This window comes from Macaca nemestrina, chromosome 4, assembly GCF_043159975.1.
Source record: "Macaca nemestrina isolate mMacNem1 chromosome 4, mMacNem.hap1, whole genome shotgun sequence".
NCBI classification, from domain to species: domain Eukaryota; kingdom Metazoa; phylum Chordata; class Mammalia; order Primates; family Cercopithecidae; genus Macaca; species Macaca nemestrina.
The window spans coordinates 103,842,136-103,864,610 of record NC_092128.1 but is presented as its reverse complement, the minus strand read 5'-3'; the positions used below and the strand labels follow the sequence as shown (position 1 = coordinate 103,864,610).

The 22,475-nt window shown below is 35.8% G+C and overlaps 1 protein-coding gene across 4 annotated transcripts in view; it reads right to left on the bottom strand.

Annotated features, from left to right (window-relative positions):
* Positions 1-22,475, bottom strand: part of LOC105475849 (Bardet-Biedl syndrome 9) — a 555,557-nt gene that overhangs the window by 327,039 nt on the left and 206,043 nt on the right. For all 4 annotated transcript variants that reach the window (XM_011731402.3, XM_011731401.3, XM_011731400.2 and 1 more), the window contains 3 exons: positions 21,441-21,525; positions 12,604-12,787; positions 11,837-11,966 (listed from right to left, as the gene is read on the bottom strand). In XM_011731402.3, coding sequence (XP_011729704.2) covers positions 11,837-11,966; positions 12,604-12,787; positions 21,441-21,525 — 399 coding nt within the window. The remainder of the gene's footprint in view (positions 1-11,836; positions 11,967-12,603; positions 12,788-21,440; positions 21,526-22,475) is intronic.

The window sequence follows — 22,475 nt, the reverse complement described above, 5'->3', positions numbered from 1 at the left end:
CAGTGAGATAACTTTTTAACTGCATCCCTCCCTTATTCCCTATGTGATTGTGTTTTAATTTTTCATATATTTGACTTAAATTTTAAGTACTCTGGATATTGTCTCCATGTAAACTGTGTTGCAGCTGCTTGCTCACTCACACACCAGCCCCATACTGCATTCACATGGTATGCACATTGTCATACCACGTGCATTTTCGAAAGTGGAGGTCCTTATCTAACTATAGGACCTTAACAGATATATTTGCTTGCTCCATCATTAGTAAAGTCTTATAAAAAGCAAAAAGCAGACTTTTTACATTCTTAAATGCTTGAAGTTACTGTGACATTCATTCCAAAATGCGAACTGTAGATATTCCAATTCAGAATAATTTCCTTCCAAGAAACTTTTTTTTTTTTTGAGATGGAGTCTCTCTCTGTCGCCAGGCTGGAGTGCAGTGGTGCAGTCTCGGCTCACTGCAACCTCCACCTCCCCACTTCAAGTGATTCTCCTGCCTCAGCCTCCCGAGTAGCTGGGACTACAGGCATGTGCCACCACACCCAGCTAATTTTTGTATTTTTAGTAGAGACAGGGTTTCACCATGTTGGCCAGGATGGTCCTGATCTCTTGACCTCGTGATCTGCCCACCTCAGCCTCCCAAAGTGCTGGGATTACAGGCGTGAGTCACCACACCTGGCCCCAAGAAAATTTTTAAATGTTCAATTAATATGAATTGTAACTACCCATATAAAATTTGAAGGTAACAAGATGGAATAAGAAGATGAGAGAAATAGAAATAAATATAAGTTAAAGATTAATAGTAGTATATGAAATGTTGCACCTGAAATGCAAACACTACCATTTTTTCTCATTGTATTTTGACTACTGAAATGCTAGTAATTTCTAATTTACAAGCCATAACTTTTCCTTCAAATAAAAAGAAAAAAGAAATAGTTTTACATATCACTGTCCTTAAAATCCTTAACAATTTATCCTTCATTTTTTATTTATTCCAAATAATTTATGTTTAAATCTAATGCATCTAAATTATTTTAGATTTAAATGAAAGAGCCTTGGCTGCATCACTAGTTTTCCAAAGATGCAAGCTGATTTTTAGAATGCCTGGGACTTTCTAAAAGATATTTAAGGAATTCATCCAGGCCTTTCCATCCCTCAGTTCCACACTCCAAAAGTAATAACTTTTATTTTAGGCTTCTGCTTTCTGGTTTTTCCAGGTGTTTACCCTAACAACTCTAAATAATATACGTCTTGTCAGATAGAATATTGGATGGCACTAATCTGAAAGGGAAGCAATTATCTTAGAGAAAGGAAATGTATCAGAGTTTTTCAGTAAAAGCAAAAAATGCTGGGACTTCTAGCAACATGGTGGACAAATACTCTGAATGGACCTACTGTATTCTGCTTTTCTATATTGTAACACCAGCTCACTTAGGCTGTAATTAGCTGTTTATATGTTTTCTTATGAGCTCGGGTATGTTATGTGATCTCTCTATGCCTCAGTTACATCATCTATAAAATGAGGATAACCATATAGTAATAATACTAGTAACTGTTTTAGAATTAAATATGTTAATATGTCCAAAGAATTCAGAATATTGCCTGGCACATAATGCTACAAATTGCTATTATCATCATATGAACTCTTAGAACAGTGTCATTGGGAAATAACATGTTACTCATTAGCCAATAAATGTATGCTCATAAAACATATTCATAATATATACTTTATGCTAACTATCAACAAATATAAAAATACTCTTGCTCGAAAACATTTGAATATAAAAGGTAATTTTTTGACGAAATACAAGAGGAAAAAGGGTAATAAGTCTTTCTTCACTAAGCAAAGCTTTTATCTAGCCAAATCGTTTCAAGATTAGAACATAAGTGCTAATTATTAATAGAACATAGTTCATTATGTTACATTATTCTACATTAATGAATTAATTCCCATAATAACATTTTGTCATGTTCTACTTGAAACTGTTACAGTCTTGCCAATGCACCACAATGTAGCAGTCTCTCATTGTGAGGTACCACCCAGAGTTTTTTGTCTCAAAACGAAGAGAATTAAGCAGTGTGGACACAAAAAGGGTGAGGTTAGAGCAAAAGTTTAATAAGCTAAAGAAGAAAGCTCTCTGCCATGAAGAGGGGGCCTGGAAAAGGGTTGCTGGTTTTACAGTTGAAAGTAAAGGCTTTTATAAGAAAACAAAGGAGGGCTGGGTTGCATAATTGCATAAGGCACGAATTTCTGGTAGCTCCACCCCATCCTCCTAGTGCGCATGTGGGTCCTTAGCTTGAGTAATCCATATTGCTTTGTTCTCCTTACTGCACATGTTTCAAGAGACAGAATTTTCCATTGCGGGCATGTCTGGGCAAGTCGCCCGTGTAGCCTTTCTTATCTGTGCAGCTGTGGGCATGTCATAGGCAAGCCTCGCTGTGCAAGTTCCTTGATCTGCGCCGGAAGCTTGATTTTTCAGGCTGTTCTATTTGAAACAATTTAAGCGAGGACCCACCCTAACTGCCTGCCTGACTGGTTTCTTCCTTTATCACCTCTCAAAACAATAACATTTTAAGCTTAAATTAATTCAGTTTTCTTCTATAGTCTTAAATATTATACACACAAAACATTATATGGGTATCTGTCCTTTTTTTAGCACATCAATAAAGCAGGTAGCAAGTTCCCTTTCACTTTACACTTATTTTAAATAGTAAACTGCACTTTAGTGAACAAGTCAGTGGATTTTCTCTATTTAAAGGCAGGAAAACCACTGAATACAGTTCCACATTTTAGAATATCTGGGAACCCCCACAGTCTGTTAACTGACAGTTTCTGTTGATCAGATAACCTAGAGTTAAAGACCTATTTTATCAGGTGAGACTTAATTTACTTACAAGTTTCAAGCTAGAATTCCAAAAATGACTTAAATGATATGATTATTCATCTGCTTTACTTTTCAACCCAATTTTTAGTAATTTCAATTAATACTGTTCTCTTGAAAGGTAAACATGCACCATCACTCTCCTAAATCTTTTTTTCTTAAGATGTAGGGGATTTACCAAGGTTTTTAAAATGTTAAACCTGACGTGTTAAAGACTTAGAAAGTTTTGAATAAGCTACCAATGTAGCTCTTTGTAGAAATTAAGAGTCTAATGATGAAATGATGCTAGTGCATAGCAAGCAATAAAAATTGCTAATTCTTGCATTTCCTTTTGATTCTAATTTTAAGTTACCCAACATTAGCCTATACCATAAGAGTTATATATTTACACTTTTTTTATTCTGATAACTCTGATTTGTGCTCCAAAGCTAGTTCTGAAATACAGGTTATATATTACTTAATAGAATAAAGGACTAAGTCCACCCAAAGTTCTGAATCCCAAAGTTCTAAGTTCTTCTACAAGGAGCTTAGTAGCACATAAATCTTATGTTATCAAAAAAAAAAAAATCACTTTTTCCCATTTCCCTTTTATATTACAGTAAGCAACTAAGAGAATATAAACTTTTTTCTCTGGGAAATAGAGATACAGAGATATTTCTCTTTTTTTATTCTGGTGATAACTCAGATTTGCACTCCAAAGCCAGTCTAGAAAACAGGCCATACACTAGTTAACAGAATAAAGGACTAAGTCCATCCAAAGTTCTAAAGTTCAAAGTTCTTCTGCAAAGAGCTTAGCTGCATATAAACTTTACATTACTGCCCCCCATACACAAATAAATCACTTCTTCTCTTTTATATTCTACAGTAAGTAACTAAGAAAATATAAACTTCTTCCTCTGGGAAACAGAGATATTTTCCAGGATTCTCAGGAACCCATAAAAATAAACTCATTCTATCTTTGAAACCAGAAAGTCAAATTTCAATTATCAGGAGGGCCCACTATCTGAAGTGAGGAGAAAAAATGTTAAATCACATGTATTTTCTAAGAAAAATGAACAGCAAAGTTAGTAACCTGACAGAAATGATCCCCGGGACCAAAGGGCCAAGAAGGTATGTACTTAGTGAAAGGCAAACCCTTCATAACTAGTGAAAAGCAAACACTTTCCTTTTGTCTTCAACCCTACTGCACCTGAATCCCCCATATATCAATTATGGGATAGAGAATGAGGAACCCAAAACACAAAAGCATTTTTCCTACCAGTATAAATTATTTTCTTTGAGACTGAGAGTTTCATTTTTAAGAGATGTTCACAGTCTCGATGACAGTACGTCTAAAGAAGTTTTTCAGTGGAAATATGTGGTAATAAGTAGAATTCTACCACTGAAACATTTAATTTATAAAACAGAAAATTATAAACCCAACTGGCATTCTAACTGCAACTACTTATCCTTGGCTATACAGTGTTTCTAAAATCTCTGCCAGGCAAATTAAATAGACTTACTATGGAATGTAACAAAATCAAACAATCTGGAACTGTAATTACTATGACATTGTTCATGAGAATGGAGGATGCTCTGTTTTGCATTATTACATTAAAAATAAAATGATCATGAAAACATGAGCCAAGCAGAAGATATCTAACTTTTCCCAAGGAGAAGTTTTCTGAGAATTACAACCTTGACTGACAAATAAAAATAAAGATATGGCTTTTTAATTTATTTAATGATTCCTACAAGGTCTTTTCCATGTGAATAAAACACTTATCAAAATAGCCATATTACAGTGTATGAAAGTAGTGTACCAAATGACAGGCCATATGTCAATAATGGTTTAGCCACATGGCTATAAGGACATTACAAGCACAATTCTTGTGCTTCTCCACTTTAGTTCCATCAATATAATATCTAGGGGTCATCTCATAAAGACCTTTGATCTTACACAATGGAAATATATGCATGCATGTAATGATGACCATCAAAAATCATGCAACTAATTTTACCCTCAAAATCCTTCAATGAGATTGACATTTGTCCAAATTATGTTTACTGAGGCACCAATAAGAAGAGGAAGAAAAATATACGAACTATGACATAATTCTGTTCCTTCATCCCCCATTACTCATATTAAGTTACAGTATACCACAATGCAATAGCAGATTCACTAGGCCCTAAACCAAAGCTCTCCTCTTTTGATAGGAACCCATGAAAGCCAAGAGTTCTGTCACTCTACCTAACATTTCTGATTATAAACTCACTGCCCCACCTGATTCAGAATTCCAAGTTCTATATGAGCCAGAAAACTGTGCAGACATCTGTTAGTGACCTATGATTGAAGCAATATATTTTATAACTACCCTCTTGAATCTTTCCAACCTCTACCACTGCCCATGGCCCCTTACACTATCTATTGACTTCCAAACACAGGTGGCAAATTCTATAAAATTGTCCAAGTAAAGAATAGAGATTAATAATAGTGTATTATATACTCAGAGATAAAGCCCCAAAATAAACACTATAAACATGTTTCAAAGTAAGATGTACTTGGTACTAGTGCCTCATGGGAACTGTAACTTGGCACATACTACACTGGTTAGGACTAGCAAAAATACAGGAGGTAGCAGGGAAGTGGCTGGGAAAAAGCACCTCAGCAGACTAAAAAAATCTTCCACTGTAGACATAGAAAAGATCAAAACCAGTGCTGTGGTTTCTCAAAACAGTGACATAGAACACAAATTTTACACACTTCCCCAAAAAACAGAGAAAACAAATGACAAAGAAATGAAAATTACGGGGAAAAAGAGAGCAGATATTGGGAACAGAAAATAAGTAGCCAACCAAAAGATATTAGTTTTCCTGAAGGACATATTAAATCAAACAAAACTGAAGAAATAATCAAAGATATAACATAGGAAACCTTTATTCGGCAGCAAAACAAATGGTTTAAACAGATTAAATTCACTACATTCCCAGTAATATCGAGGAAAATATCATACAGATATATGGTGGCAAGTGTGGCATTTACAGGAAAAATGAAAAACATTCTACAAGCAATCAAACATAAAAAACTGATTACCTACAACAAAACAAAAATCAGGTTGTCCATGGATTTCTCCTCAGCAACAATAAAGACTGACAAAGACTTGAATTCTAATCAAAGATAATACTGCAAAACTTACCAAAAACAGCAGAAAGTACTACAATAACTACCACCTCCCAAAAAAAAGGACATTGAATGAGGAAATGACTACAGTCACAATCAACAAACTTCGAAGCCTACCAAATATCTTAAATTCTGGACCACAGTAAGATAGGATACCAAGAGCTGGCACCAACTCTGCAGACTTCAGGCAGAAGACAGAGTCAGGTCCTAGACTAATGGAATGAGATTTAAGGACATGGGTGGGATACAGGAGGAGTGACATCAGAAAAACCAGAATGGAAGCAAAACATATGGTCTTCTATCTGTGCTTTTATCAACTTCCTAACCAATGAAGATAGAAAGACAAGCAGCAGCCACTGATTCTTAGGACCAAGGACCTGTGACAGGGGACGTTAGGGGCTTCTGTGAGGCTCACTAGCCTCTTGAACCCTGAAAACCAAGGAAAATGGACGCCCAGGACAAAAGAGAAAATAAACAGAGTGAGAAGGTGAAAATAGTCTCACTCTCAGCTCAGGTGATCTGAGCTAATCATCACTCTCCCTCAAAACTCCCCACACAATCCTTCAACAAACTGCCATCACCATTTAAAAAATGAATAACTGCAAAATAAGAAGAGATGTATGTGTGGAAATTGCAAAAAAAGGAAAGGGGTAGACATGAGGGAGATGAGAACATAAAAGACAGAAAATATCCATAGCAAGAACTTCCTAAAGAAACAAAAGAAGAATTCAGACAAATAGTTACCCCTTGTATCAGTGAAATAAAAGAAATCATTTTTGTCATTGTTTGGAAAACTCAAACAAAAGATACAGGGGCTGAAAGCCACACTAGAAGCAATAACTAGAATAAATAAATTTTTAAAAATGAGAATAAATACACTAAAAACCAACTCAAGAACATGGATAAGCAACGTGAAAAAAAAATCACAAAAATCAAAATAGAAAGAACAAATACATACAAATAATTGACGAGGAGTAATGTTTTAATTCTTAAGGACTGAGATATAAGTCAGATGAGCATCCAGACAGAAAAAGTAATTCATCCAGTAAGATGTCTTTTTCAAAAAAATTAAGCTACCTTCAGACTTTTCCACAGCAACTTTCAAAACCAAATGGAATGTCCAAATTTCAGAGGGAAGTTAAGGTTATCTTCACGTATAAAAGCAATATACAATTCTTAAGGTAAGAACACTTATAAGGCTTCCCACAAAACTACAGGATGATTAAACTCAACTAACCAAGAAATGAATCAAGATAATTCAGGAATAGTAAAAGAACTAGTGGTAAGCTTTGACTCCATTTAGATAAATCAACAGGATGAAAGCACTATAGAAATTGTGATTACAAAAAATGTATGGAAATGTTTTAAATTTTGACAAAATAAATAATAATATACCAATAATACCAGAATTTGACAAGAAGAGAGGAAGAAAACATAAGTATGCTATTTTCCCTATGTTTCACAACAGGAAGTCAATGGACACTACCAAAATTTGAAATGCAGCTTTAAAAGACTAACGGTATCAACCAAAAAGGCATGTTTTCTACTCTTGTTGAGAGAAGTCTTTTAGAAACTGAAATATAATGTAAATAAACATTTATAAAAAATTCACATATTCCTTCCACTTCACCTATTTCTCTTTTCCACTAGGATATAATGAAATAAATTTATATTTTAAATTCATGGTCACGCACGGTGGCTCACACTTGTAATCCCAGCACTTTGGGAGGACAAGGCGGGTGGACCACGAGGTCAGGAGTTCAAGACCAGCCTGGCCAAGATAGTGAAACCCTGTCTCTACTAAAAATACAAAAAAATTAGCCAGGCATGGTGGCAGGCGCTTGTAATCCCAGCTACTCAGGAGGCTGAGGCAGAGAATTTGCTTGAACCCAGGAGGCGGAGGTTGCAGTGAGCTGAGATCACGCCACTGCACTCCAGTCTGGGCAACAGAGCGAGATTCCATCTAAAAAAAAAAAAAAAATTCATGTGGTCCTGTTTTGTAAATTTTATTATATGCCTAAATTTGTATGTGTGTAGAGAATAATATCAGGGTTGATATTTAAAAGTGCTAACAAATGTTCATTCTATTTGAATGAACCAGCCCCATTTGGATTTTATACCTTCTTCAAATATTTTAGTATCTAAAGTAGATGAATACCTAAGATCATGTCTTGATGGCCAAAAATTCATCTTGTCTTTAATGTGATTTTTCATGATCTTTTCTTGGATCCATTGTTTGTTGATTATACCCTAACTTTCACAGCAGCCCCCAGTTCCTCTTTGTGCAGATTTTTCTTTGTGAAACCATTCACTGTTACTTTCGTATACAATACATGCCTGTCAGGGACCCCGGCTTGGGCCCACAGTGAAGCCCTCCCTTTTTGGGCCGATTAATGGATTGATTGCAGCTCTGCATCATAGAACAGGTGGCCTGCAGTTGGATGTCACCTGCCAAGTCTGCCATGGAGTCTCCACCACCATAGACCCCTTGTGGGACATCACCTTAGATCTGCCTGGCTCTTCCACCCTCTTGTGGCCCATGAGGTGAGGGAGTGAGGGCAGCATGGTGAATGGCAAGAGTCACATTTTGGGCTTGCAAAAGTGAGAAGCCCACCAGTGCTCACGTGGCAAGGAAGTGTCTTCCTCACAGGAAGGCTGTTGTTGATCACGACAAAAGCAGGGCTTTTCTTTCACATGCCCAGGATAGAGCCTTGAGAAAAGATGTGGCATTAGCCTGCAGTTGGCTGCAGATGCTCTTGCTAGTTTATGGTGTATTTTTTTCTTTTTTTGCCAGATGACTAGATATTGGTATTCACTAGCTTTGCATTGTGTAGGGTATCTGTAACACCACCTACTATTCCAACATCACCCCTGTAAATGATCTGACAGCCAAAAAGCAAAACTGGAAGCTCCCTTACCTTTTGTGGTTAATAACCAAAACCTCAGCGTGAGCTAAGAGCTGAGTGCTCTCGCCATGGTCCACGGCGTATTTTGCAAGTGATTAAAATATAGTTATGGTGTTCTATACATATGATCATTTTTGAAATTATCCATTTACTGCTTCAGTTTAGATAAGTAATAAGATTTAAGATGTGACTATTATAAAATGTATTTAAATAACTGTAGCATACAGCTTGCAATTGTGGTGAGGGCAGAAAACTTTCCTAAACTTTATGTTAATTGAGTCTAGTGTTTTACAATCTTTATTTTCTTTTGCATGCATTAAAGTTTACTGAAGAAGAAAAAAACTCTAATAGAAATTACAATGGAATTCTTTCAAACAGTCTAATCCTATACTTTGTGTTAAGTTATATGTAAGAATAAGAAAAATCTTCAGTTGAACAATTAGAATTTATTTTTATACATTAATTGTGGAAAATACTAATGGCAATATTTGGATTTAATTGTTTATAACGGTCATCTTGCAAAAGCTATGAGAAATAGGAAGGTTCACTCACAGGTACCTAAAATAAAATGACAGGCTACTTATGAATATAAGCATCATGATGCACACTATATGAAAATTTGGTTTTTTACTAATAATAATATTTCAGTTATTATTGACCCTTAACTCATAAGTTGTATCTAGACCAAAAACTATAAATCAACAAAAAATATCTGCTGAGAAGTCATATCTTTGCACTTCCCTCAGTATGGTGACTCTTGAAATGGGTACATCCCTTGTACATAATGTATGTGTAAAAATATATTTATTTCAACTAAATGTTCTCAATAAGGTCGTTCTACCTATCATTCTCCTGTGCTCAAAATACACACCAAAACCCCAATAATTTTTTTTTTTTTTTTTGAGACAGAGTCTTGCTCTGTCTCCCGGGCTGGAGTTGCAGTGGCCGGATCTCAGCTCACTGCAAGCTCCGCCTCCCGGGTTCACGCCATTCTCCTGCCTCAGCCTCCCGAGTAGCTGGGACTACAGGCGCCGCCACCTCGCCCGGCTAGTTTTTTGTATTTTTTAGTAGAGACGGGGTTTCACCATGTTCACCAGGTTGGTCTCGATCTCCTGACCTCGTGATCCACCCGTCTCGGCCTCCCAAAGTGCTGGGATTACAGGCTTGAGCCACCGCGCCCGGCCTATAATTTTTAAGTATTTCAAGATATTGGCTCCTGCAGGGCATGAAGATTGTAAGCCAAAATGAGGCCCATACCCACCAGTGTGGATCTGTCTTTTTGCAATTGAACTGTCACTTAAGAGACCAAAGAGAACAGCTTTGGATGGATACATAGACTCCTGAAAGAATTACTCTTCCAGAAGTGAAATACTTGATGTTGCCCTGCTGGCAAGATGTTTTTCCTGTTCTAAATCCTTCTAAGTAAATCTGATACAAAATGTCTGGTGAGTATGAATATTCTGTCAAATTTAAGAAGACTATGTGATGGACATTGCAAAAGCCAATCTCAAAATTTTTAAATTATTTTTCAGACAGAAAATAACTATAACTTGTCTTAAGTGCATAGCAATTAAAATTATATTTTTTTCTCATAAAACATAAGAAAGCAACTTCTTTTTAAAATATTCAATGTTTTCAAAAAAAATGTTTCCATTTTTCCAAAATTCAGGCTTTAGATTAAACATTGATGCAAATATGAACACCCTTTGTTGAGCTTCAACAATAATATTACACTCAAGCCCTTAATAGGAGAGAACAACTTCATCCTGATCAGAAACTATAGGTGTCACTGAAGAATTCGACTACATATGGCTTTTATTTTATTTTATTTTTTTTTGAGAGACACAGTTTCAAGCCCACAGTTTTTGCTCTGTCACCCAGCCTGGAGTGCAGTCGCGTGATCTAGGCTCACTGCAACCTCCGCCTCCCGGGTTCAAGGAATTCTCCTGCCTCAGCCTCCCAAGCAGCTGGGACTACATGCACACGCCACCACACCCGGCTAATATTTTGTATTTTAGTAGAGATGGGGTTTCACCCTGTTGGCCAGGCTGGTCTTGAACTCCTGACCTCAGGTGATCCAACCACCTCAGCCTCCCAAACAGCTGGGATTACAGGCGTGAGCCACCGCGCCCCACCCCGTATGGCCTTTAAATGCTCAATAAAATATTATAAATAAGTAGAACTGAATACACCTAATAATCTATGAAGCTTTATGGAAAGTTGTGTTTCTATACGTTTGCTGATATTTTCAATTCCTAAACATAATCTAAGATGCTAAAAAGTTCATCGGCATCTCACTTTTTATACTGATGACCTAGAAAAATTACTCACTTATATGGACCATTTCTGTCAGTTTTGATAGATTTGGTAAATTTAATGTTAAAGTATGAATGCTGTTTTTCAGTTTAAATGCAAAGTAGCCCCACTTAAAATCTAAACTGTGTAAACACATGATCATCAACAATTCTGCATCACTTGCCTTAATGAAACGGCTGAAACAAGATGAGACCTTATTATGATGAACAGTGTAATATCATCACAGTCTATCAGTGAATGTTCTCTAAAAGGGACTCATCAAATGCTAAAAGAAATCTTTTTGTATTCTAAAGAATAATCTATCAAGTAAACAATTTTCTTGATATCTTCATCAGCTTTTACCTTTAATTTACTAAGGATATCTTGCTAGAAATATTAAATGAAAATGATTAATAGCACTAATTATCCTTTCTTTCCAATAAAATTATATTTTAAATTACTTTCATTATTGACATTCATACTACAATGTCACTTGTAATTTTTTAATAAAATCACTTGTCATTATTTCATAGAACTTCTAGAAAATTTCTTGACTAACATCCTCTTTTAAAACTGTGTTAAATTAAATCACTTACTGCAAACAGCCCACTCTTACTGCTACAGGAATGTGGGGAAGTTGGGTGGCCCACTTCAGTGTCACATCTTGATAAATATGCAACATGTTATTATGATTTGCAATCAAAGTATTTATTGTTCCTTCAGAAACTGGAAGTTGAAGATACAGAAAAGAGACACTAAGAAAACAGTCATTTGAAACAGTATATCTCTTTTAGGAAATTGATAACACAAACTAATTCTAACACCTTGATTTTAATACATAAAGATTTTATGTAATAAAACATTATTTTGTAAGTTTAATCTACTAGTATAAAAAAGAAAGGAATCATTTTACAGTCTTGGAAGCTATAACTAGATAATCGCCAACATTTTTGCATTTCATCTAGAAAGCATGAATTTCATTAATATGTAACACATTTAAGCTAATGATTTACTAGGCATTCACTACATATAATTCATTCTATTAGACATTACTATTGTGCTTATAAAAGAGTCTGATGTTCTCTTGAAAGCATCTTGAACAGACACATAATGGAAAGTATTAACGTATGCCGGAGGCCAATTTTACAAGTCATTTTGTACAAAGTAAAATGACTGACGAAACCAAATGTATGCTTTATATCAAACTTCTATTCAAACTTTTAAAGTTAAAATATCCATTACATATTCAGTATTAAACTGTTTTCATATATGTTTGAAATATGTGTATGAGTGTGGCTTTTTTCCGGTGTATATCACACAGCCTTGACATACGGAAGAGATAAAAGAAAATCTTTCTACACACCTGAGCAATAAGGCAGAAAACAACTTGGGCTCCAGTCAAGCTTCTTCATGAACCGAATTTGTCCATTATCCTTAAGGCAAAAGAAGTTTCTCTCACCAAGAACAAAAACAGAGGATGCCGACTGATTGAAAGAGACAATACATATATCGAGGGCCTGCTCTCCAATATTTAGAGTCCAATCCACCTAAAAAGCAAAACTCAAGATCAATTTAGTTGCTAACCTCAGAAAATTTCAGTTATTTTCATATCAATACAAATTAAGAAATTGCTTTACAACAAAGCAGAAATATAAAGATGGGCTAATCTCTTTCATTTCTTTCTTCTTTTTTTTTTTTTTTCCGCTATGACCATTTTTCTGGTATTTTACAAGACTCTAATCAAAGTTTTGTTCCATGTCTTACCACGGACCAAAAAAGTGATATTAGCTATTCTGCAGTTCAAAATCACTAAAAAACTTACCTGCTTCCCTAAAAAACTTCCATGAAAACAATATTGTGCTTAATTTGCAAATCAAATTTAATAATCCATAAAAATTGTCATTATGATTGTACATGTGTTTTTATAGGACAACTAAAAATATATCAATATGCATATACAGAGTAGTCACCAAGCCACTAGAGAGTATAGCAGAATATTCTATACATATGAGCTACTCCAGGATATCTCCATATTGCTGGGATGTGGTTAATGTTCAATAAATGCTTCTTAAAGTAATGAAAGAATGAATGTAAAATGAGCGCTTTTCAGGATTCATCTCCCATACAATATTTCTAAGTCAGGAAAATGCAAAAGAGCAAAGACATACCATTTTGAAAAATATTGGCAGACAGGCATATAGTTTTCAGTTTTTCTAACTTTTACTTTAGGTTCAGGGATACATAGGAAGGTTTGTTACATAGGTAAATTCATTTCACAGAGGCTTGGTGTATAGATTGTTTTATTACACACATACTAAGTGTAGTATGTAGTATGTGATAGTTATTTTTTCTGATCCTCTTCCTCCTCCCGCCTTTCACCCTCAAGTGAAAGTAAGAACATATGATACTGAAGTGAGAACATGTGATATTTGGTTTTCTGTTCCTGCATTAGTTTACTAAAGATACAGGCCTCCAGTTCCATCCATGTTTCTGCAAATGACATAATCTCATTCTTTTTTATGGCTGCATAGTATTCCATGGTGCATATGTACCACATTTTCTTTATCCAGTCTACTGTTGATGGGTATTTTGATATTTTTGAATTTGCTGAGGATTGTTTTATATCCAATTGTGTAGTTGATTTTAGAGTATGTGCCATGTGGTGACGAGAAGAATGAATATTCTGTTGTTTTGGGATGGAGAGTTTTATAGATGTCTATTAGGTCCATTTGGTCAAGTATTACATTCAGACCTTGAATCTCTTTGTTAATTTTCTGCCTCAATGATCTGTCTCATAGGGTCAATGGGGTGTTGAAGTCTCCCACTATTATTGTGTGGCAGTCTAAATCTCTTAGTAGGTCTCTAAGAAATTGCTTTATGAATATGGATGCTTCTGTGTTGGGTGTATATATATTTAGGATAGTTAGATTTTCATGTTGAATTGAACCCTTTACTGTTATGTAATGCCCTTGTCTTTTTTTATCTTTGTTGGTTTAAAGTCTGTTTTGCCTGAAATTAGAATTGCAACTCCTGCTTTTTTCCATTTGCTTCATAGAGTTTTCTTCATCTTTTTATTTTAAGCCTACAGGTGTACAGCATGTGAGATGGGTCTCTTGAAGGCAGCATACCATTGTGTCTTGCTTTTTGATCCAGCTTGCCACTCTGTGTCTTTTAAATGGGGCATTTAGCCTGTTTACATTCAAGGTTAGTATTGATATGTGTGGATTTGATACTGTCATTGTGTTGTTAACTGGTTATTATGCAGACTTGTTTATGTGGCTGCTTTATAGTGTCATTAGTTCATGTACTTAAGTGTTTTTTGTATTGGTTAGTAACAGTCTTTCTTTTCCATATTTAGTGCTTCTTTCAGGAGCTCTAGTAAGGCAGGTCTGGTGGTAACAATTTCCCTTCTCACTTGCTTGTCTGAAAAGATTCTTATTTCTCCTTCACATACGAAGCTTGGTTTGACTGGATGTGACATTCTTGGTTGAATATTTTTCTTTATGAATGTTGAATACAGGCCTCGAATCTCTTCTGGCTTGTAAGGTTTCTGCTGAAAGGTCCACTATTAGCCTGATGGAGCTCCCTTTGGAGGTAGCCTGACCTTTCTCTCTAGATGCCTGTAACATTTTTTCTCCATTTTGACCTTACAGAATCAGATGATTATGTGTCTTGGGGATGATCTTTTTGTATAGTATCTTGCAGGGGTTCTCTGCATTTCCTAAATTTGAATATCAGTCTCTCTAGTGAGGTTGGGGAATTTTTCATGAATGATATCCTGAAAGAGGTTTTCCAACTTGCTTGCTTTCTCCCCATCTCTTTCAGGGATGCCAATGAGTCATAGAGTTGGTCTCTTTACATAACACCAAATTTCTTGGAGGTTTTGTTCATTTCTTATCTTTTTTCTTTATTTTTGTCTGACTGTCTTATTTCAGAAAGCCTGTCTTCAAGCTCTGAGATTCTTTCCACAGTGTGGTCTCTTCTGCCATTAATACTTGTGATTACATTATGAATTCTTGTAGTGTGTTTTACAGCTTTATCAGGTCCAGTTAAGTTATTTTCTATACTGGCTATTTCGTCTGCCAGCTCTTGTGTCATTTTATTGTGATTCTTAGATTTCTTGGATTGGATTTTGACATTCTCCTGAATCTCAATGGTCTTCCTTTCCTATCCATATTCTGAATTCTATTTCTGTCACTTTAGCCATCTCAGCCCAGTTAACAACCTTTGCTGTAGAATTAGTGTGATAATTTAGAGGAAGGAAAACACTGTGGCCTTTTGAGTTGCCAGAGCTCTTGCACTGGTTCTTTTTTATCTGTGTGCATGAGTATTCCTTTTTGTGAGGTGTAAATTGAGTACAGTCAGTAGACTACTTTTCTGGATGTTTTCAGAGGGCTGAAGCTTTCTGCAAGGTTTTTATTTATAGCTAAATTCTTGCCTTTGGTTTCAAAGTGGGGTATGTTAGCAAGTGTATTGATCAGTAGGTAGGCTCTTTCTCACTTATGTGGCTCCTCTCTATTTTCTTTTTTTTTTTTCCTTTTGAGACAGAGTCACGCTCTGTTGCCAGGCTGGAGTGCAGTGGTGCGATCTCGGCTTACTGCAACCTCCGACTCCTGGGTTCAAACGATTCTCCTGCCTCAGACTCCCAAGTAGCTGTGACTACAGGCACACGCCACCACGCCCAGCTAACTTTTGTGTTTTTAGTAGAGATGGGGTTTCACCATGTTGGCCAGAATGGTCTCGATCTCCTGACCTCATGATCCACCTGCCTCGGCCTCCCAAAGTGCTGGGATTACAGGTGTAAGCCACCGCGCCTGGCCTTTTTTTTTTTTCCAATTGGAGTCTCACTCTGTTGCCCAGGCTGGAATGTGGTGGCACAATCTCAGCTCACTGCAGTAGCTGCCATCATGCTCCCTATCAATGCTCTGAAAGTGTGGGCTCTTCTCCCACTTCTGTGCTGGCTGTAGATCACAGCTTGGCACTCCCAGGCTGCACTCTGCCTCTCTGGGGAGATCTCAGGCTTTATATTCCCTCCCCAGCTTAGAGGCAGCAGAGGAAGGGACCTTAGCAGTGGCTGGAACCAAGGGTCTTGTCTCCTGGTGCTTCACCGGAGAAAGATGCAGAGCTGCAATCAATCCATTAATCGGCCCAAAAAGGGAGGGCTTCACTGTGGGCCCAAGCCGGGGTCCCTGACAGGCATGTATTGTATACGAAAGTAACAGTGAATGGTTTCACAAAGAAAAATCTGCACAAAGAGGAACTGGGGGCTGCTGTGAAAGTTAGGGTATAATCAACAAACAATGGATCCAAGAAAAGATCATGAAAAATCACATTAAAGACAAGATGAATTTTTGGCCATCAAGACATGATCTTAGGTATTCATCTACTTTAGATACTAAAATATTTGAAGAAGGTATAAAATCCAAATGGGGCTGGCCAGAAAGGCAGATATTGCCAGTATATATACAAGAACAATCTGTAGAAGGGAGACAGCCTAATGAACCTAGGTAGGTGCATCAGACTATCTTAAGCTCAACTAGAATTTAACACTAAGAAATTATTTGATTACTATTTGGCTCAAGTATTGCTTACCTATATAAAATGATTCCACTGGACAAGACATGAATATCAGTCCCATGACAGTTATATTTCTCATTATATTGTAACAGGCTAGCATTCGGCTTTGTACATCAGTGTCTGTAACTCAGGCTGATGTGGGCCTCACTCTGAGAGGTGATTTATTCAAAGTGAACAGGCAAATCATGTTTCTGAGGCCACAGTCTGAGATCCAGCCAATAAATACTTTCAATTTACCAGGTACTGAATGCCACTCTCTGTGACCTCCGCTTAGGGAAATACACTACATTCTGAATTAATGAGTCTCATAAAACACAGAAATTTGCTAAGAACAATGATAAAAAAAAATTCTTCCAGTTCCAGCCAAGATGGAGTAATAGGGAAATGATTTAGCATCCCACCTAAAACAACCACAAAATGGACAAAATAAATGAAACAACAGTTTGCAAGGCACTGGACACCAGACAACAAAGCACAGCAATCCTTTAAAGACAGAAAACAAATGAGGTGAGTGGCATGATTGCTCCAGCCTTAAAAGAGTTTCTAGGCCATAGCGCAGGGAAGAGGAACTTAGGCAGAGCCCAGCAGACTCTGTGAATTGTGGAGATGGATACTCAGAGTCTGGAGAAACCACAGCAGTTGGAGTTAACAAGACAGCACACCAAATAGCTGCACACAGACAGAACTGTGGACATCTGCAGAGAGTGCCCTCGAATACTCAGCTGAGTACTTACTGGCATATTCTTGTAAGGAAACTACACAAGGCCAGGGAAAGAACCACCCAAAAGATTAGAGATAACAGTGCCCAGCATTCACACAGGGTAAAAGATATTTCCTGTGCCTACCAGCCAGGCTGCAAAACCTCATAATTCTGAGCTAATTGGGTACAGTACTAAGAAGGATCTTGCCTGAGGAGTAAAGAAAAAGTAGCCCTAAAATGAGCATTGCCCTGGTCCCACTTAACAAGTCTTGAGAACAAGGCCCCCCAAAATCAAACTGTTTCCAACTAACTTAACTGTGTCCCAGTGATAACCTCAAGAACAGTATACACATAAAAAAATGAAAAATTCACCAGCAGACCCACACTAAAAGAAATGTGAAAGGAATTCCTTTAGTTTGAAGGAAAATGAAACCAGATGGAAAGATGGAGTTATAGAAATTAAAAAGAACAACAGAAATTATACCTACATGGGTAAATACATATTTTTCTTGTAATTTGAATCTCATTAAAATGTAATTGATTATTTATGTAAAAATAATTACAATGTAATATGGGGTTCACAGCCTATGTAAAAATAAAATATAGGACAATAGCACAAAGGCTGGAAGGTAGGAAACATAAGCATAGTTCTTATATTATATATAAGGTAATATATCACCTGAAAATAGAGTTAAGCCAAAGATAAATAATGGAAACCCTAAAGCAAACACTAAAATAACAAAACAAAGAGTTACAGCTAATAAACCAAAAAAGATAAAATAGAATTTAAAAAAAACTGGATAAAGCCAAAGAAAAGCAGAAAAAGAGGAAAAGGAAACCAAAAAAACTAGACAGGCATATAGATAAATAAAACAAAATTAAATGGCAGAGTATATATCATACTGATTTTAAAAAGCAAATCCCAACCAACTACATACTGCTTATAAATTATGCACTAGAAGTACACAGGCCGAAACAGGTTCAAAGTGAAAAGATAGGAAAAGGTATCAGAATAACACTGATCAAAAGAAAACTGAGTATTTTACCAACAGAGTAAGTAGGTCTCAGAAAAAAGAAGATTATCAAACAAAAGGATAAACGTCATTTCATAATATAAAGGGGATGGGTTCATCATGAAACAGAACAGTCTTAAATGTTTATGCACCTAATAACAGAATTCCAAAATATCTGAAGCAAAAAATACACAAATAAATACAGACATATGCCGGGCACGGTGGCTCATGCTTGTAACCCCAGCACTTCGGGAGGCTGAGGAGGGCAGATCACAAGGTCAGGAGATAGAGACCAGCCTGGCCAACATGGCAAAACCCCATCTCTCCTAAAGATACAAAAAATTAGCTGGACATAGTGGTACACGCCTATAGTCCCAGCTACTCAGGAGGCTGAGGCAGGAGAATCACTTGAATCCGGGAGGCGGAGGTTTCAGTGAACCAAGATCAGTCCAGCCTGGGTGACAGACCAAGGCTCCGTATCAAAAATAAATAAATAAATAGATAGATAGAGAAAGATAGATATATTTCCAAGGAGATACAGAAAAATCCACAATTACAGTCAGAGATTTCAATACCCCCCTCTCAATAACTAATAATAACTAGTAAAAAACGAATAACTAGTAAAAAAAAAAAAAACCAATAACTAGTAAAAAAACGAATAAGGATACAGAAGAGTTGAACAACACTATCATCCAACATAATCTAATTGACATATATGAAACACTCTAACAACAGCAAAAAATACACATTCTTTTCAGGTGCACACTGAACATTTACCAAGATAGATCATATTATACGCCATAAGACAAATCTCAATGAATCTAAGAGAATTCAAGTATACAAATTATTTTTCTGAACACACAAAAGACTTAAATAGAAATCAATAAAAAGGTAGCTGTGAGTAACAAAGGAAGCTATTAAATGTCTTCCCACAACTATCTTATTAAAAGAATTCCATTGGATAAGTTCTGTTTCTTCTGCAATAGACTGAATACTGCTCCCATGGTATCACAGTCCTGCAAAGCGACTATCATGTAACAAAATGAAGTTTACTGCTATTTCTCACTCTATTCACCAATCGAATGGAAAAACTACTCAACTGCAATTGCCTTCAGAATACATCCTCAGTTTGAGGCATGGAGTAATCAATAAAAACTGCAAATGATAAGGAAAGGCTATTCCAGACAGAAGAAAAACCATATGCCTAGAATGAAGAAGAGCCATGGAATATTTGGAACAATGAGAGGCCCTATAAGGCTGAAGTGCAGACTACAAGAAACAAATGGAAGAACACAACTATTGAGGAGGTCAAAGGACAATTTAATCACCATTATCATATAAGTTCATCTAGACATTTTGCTATGTGCTTTATATATTACACACAATCATATATTTATATATAAGATATATAATTTATCTAATAACAACAAGTTTTGAGACAGAGTCTTGCTCTGTCACCCAGGCTGGAGTATGGTGGTGTGATCTCGGCTTACTGCAACCTCTGCCCCCGGGGTTGTTCAAGCGATTCTCCTGCCTCAGCCTCCCAAGTAGCTAGAACTACAGGCATGCGCTACCATGCCCAGGTAATTTTGTATTTTAGTGGAGACAGGGTTTCTTCATTTTGGCCAGGTTGCTCTCGAACTCCTGACCTCAGGTGATCCACCTGCCTCAGCCTGCCAAAGTGCTGGGATTACAGGCATGAGCCACCATGCCCAGCCTAATAACAACATTTTAAAATAGATATTATCATCATTTTGCAAATGAGGAAACTGAGATTTAGTAAGGCTAACAAACTTGCTGTAACTTGCTCAAAAAAAAAGTAAAGCTCTCAAGACCTGTTCGACTTCAATCTGTGCTTTAACTATTATTACTATGGTGCTTCTAAATTCTGTGTAAAATTATACCATATTTTTATTCATTGTGCTCTTTTACTTTTTACCACCAATGAAAAAAATATATATCTTCATCTGATTCTTGACTCTTTCCAAGTTACCCTTCTGTTCTACCACCGTCTGAACTTCTGTATCCTAATACAGAAAATTCTGCATAATCTTCTCCAATATTATTATGTTAGTATTCTAAATTCTATATTATTTCTCCATTCAGCTTCCTTCATGTGTATCTTCAGATTTACTTCAATGTTTCCACCGTAATTTTAGTTCCTTCTATTTTTTGCCTTGCTGTCTATAGAAGTTCTCAAGATAAGGAAGAGTTCATAATCACCATCTATTCCCCAATTTACATTAAATGCAGAATTCATCATTTACAATTTTTCTTAAAACTACTTTTCAAATTATCAAACTTCACCTTTGTCTGTGAGCTAACTACCTTTGTGAGCTGTGAACTGTTCTCTTTTACTTATATATTTGGTCGCAAGCCTATTAGTTACAAAATATTTAAAGAATTAATGGCCAAAACATTTCTAAATTTTATGCAAACTAAATATTCGCAGATGCAAGAAGCTTAACAAATCTTAAGCTCAAAAAGAGAGAAAGAAAAGTACACATTATAATCCCATTGCTCCAAACAAGTGATAAGAGAAAATCTGGAAAGCAGCTAGAGAAAAGACACTTCAAAGAGAAGAATATAATCTACAAAATTTTGCCTATTAAGGAGAGATTTTTAAAATGTTTCCATTTTTATTTGTTAAACGTGACTCCATCTGGATATCCATGGTTCTAGTGGTACAACTCTACAATCTGTTATATTACGACCATGACCAGGCATGTGTTTCCACTGCTTAACAACAACCAACTCAATTCTTAGGTCATTAATACAATCATAACACAGGAAAGGGAATGGCTGACTTTTTTTTTTTACATTTTCTTCCCATGAATTCTTATTCTTAACAAACATATGTGAGTAAATACGGCATTATTGAAATTTGTATATATTAAAAAAAGGCCTTACAACTAGTCTTTTTCCAGAACCAAGTTTTTGCTGTTCAGTCTCCTGCCTTTTATCTGCATCTGTTGCAAAAGCAAGTACTTGGTACCTGTATGAAAGAAATAAAAAAAATTGTAAATGAGTTTATAATTAAAAGTTATAAATTATTTTAAACTTTAAAAGTATACAATAATCTATAAACATTATGAAACACTTTTTCCTTGTTTTTAAAAACTGTAAAATTTAAGATTGAATTCTTATTGAGTGATATTGTGACATAAGACTGTGCAAAATGTCATGATAAAGAAATTATAACCATATATCCATTATTCAGCATTGGGAAAACAGCTCTACCAACTATCAAAGCACTTTCATTAGAATTTTATGTGACAAATAACAATACTCAAGAAAGATCTAACACCTAAATACCAAATAGACAGAAAAAATGTAAATATGCAAAGCAGTCAGATGGAGTAGAAATTATCAATACATAATCTATGGAACCAAAAAGAACTGAGTTTAACCCCAGTTTAACCACTTACTAGGTAAGTACATTTTTGGCAAATAATCACTCTGTGTCTGGCTTCCTCATCCATAAAACAGAAATAATAATAGAGTCTCTAACACAATCATTGTTAAAAGGATTAAAAAATAAATTATAAAGTACCTAGTATTTGGTATATAGTAGGTATACAATTATTGATTGATGGGTTGACAAAGAGACAGATTTATATAGAGATAGAGATAAATCACATAGTAGTTTGTAGCTGGTAGGTAGCGAGTTCTCAGTAATGGACATTGTAATCTATAAGTATTTTACAGCTTCCATTTCAATAGTGACATTTAGCTCAAATTATTCTTAAAAACAATTTATAAATATTATTCAATCTAGAAATCATTAATTTATCTAATAAAGTTGAAATTTCTATATTTCTCATTAATTAATGACATATTTTTAGAATAATAAGCTTACTCGACATAAAGCAACTACAGACTCATATATGCCTTTCCCTCCTATTGAATAAAAACTCATATTTTCTAAGAGACAGATATCTGAGA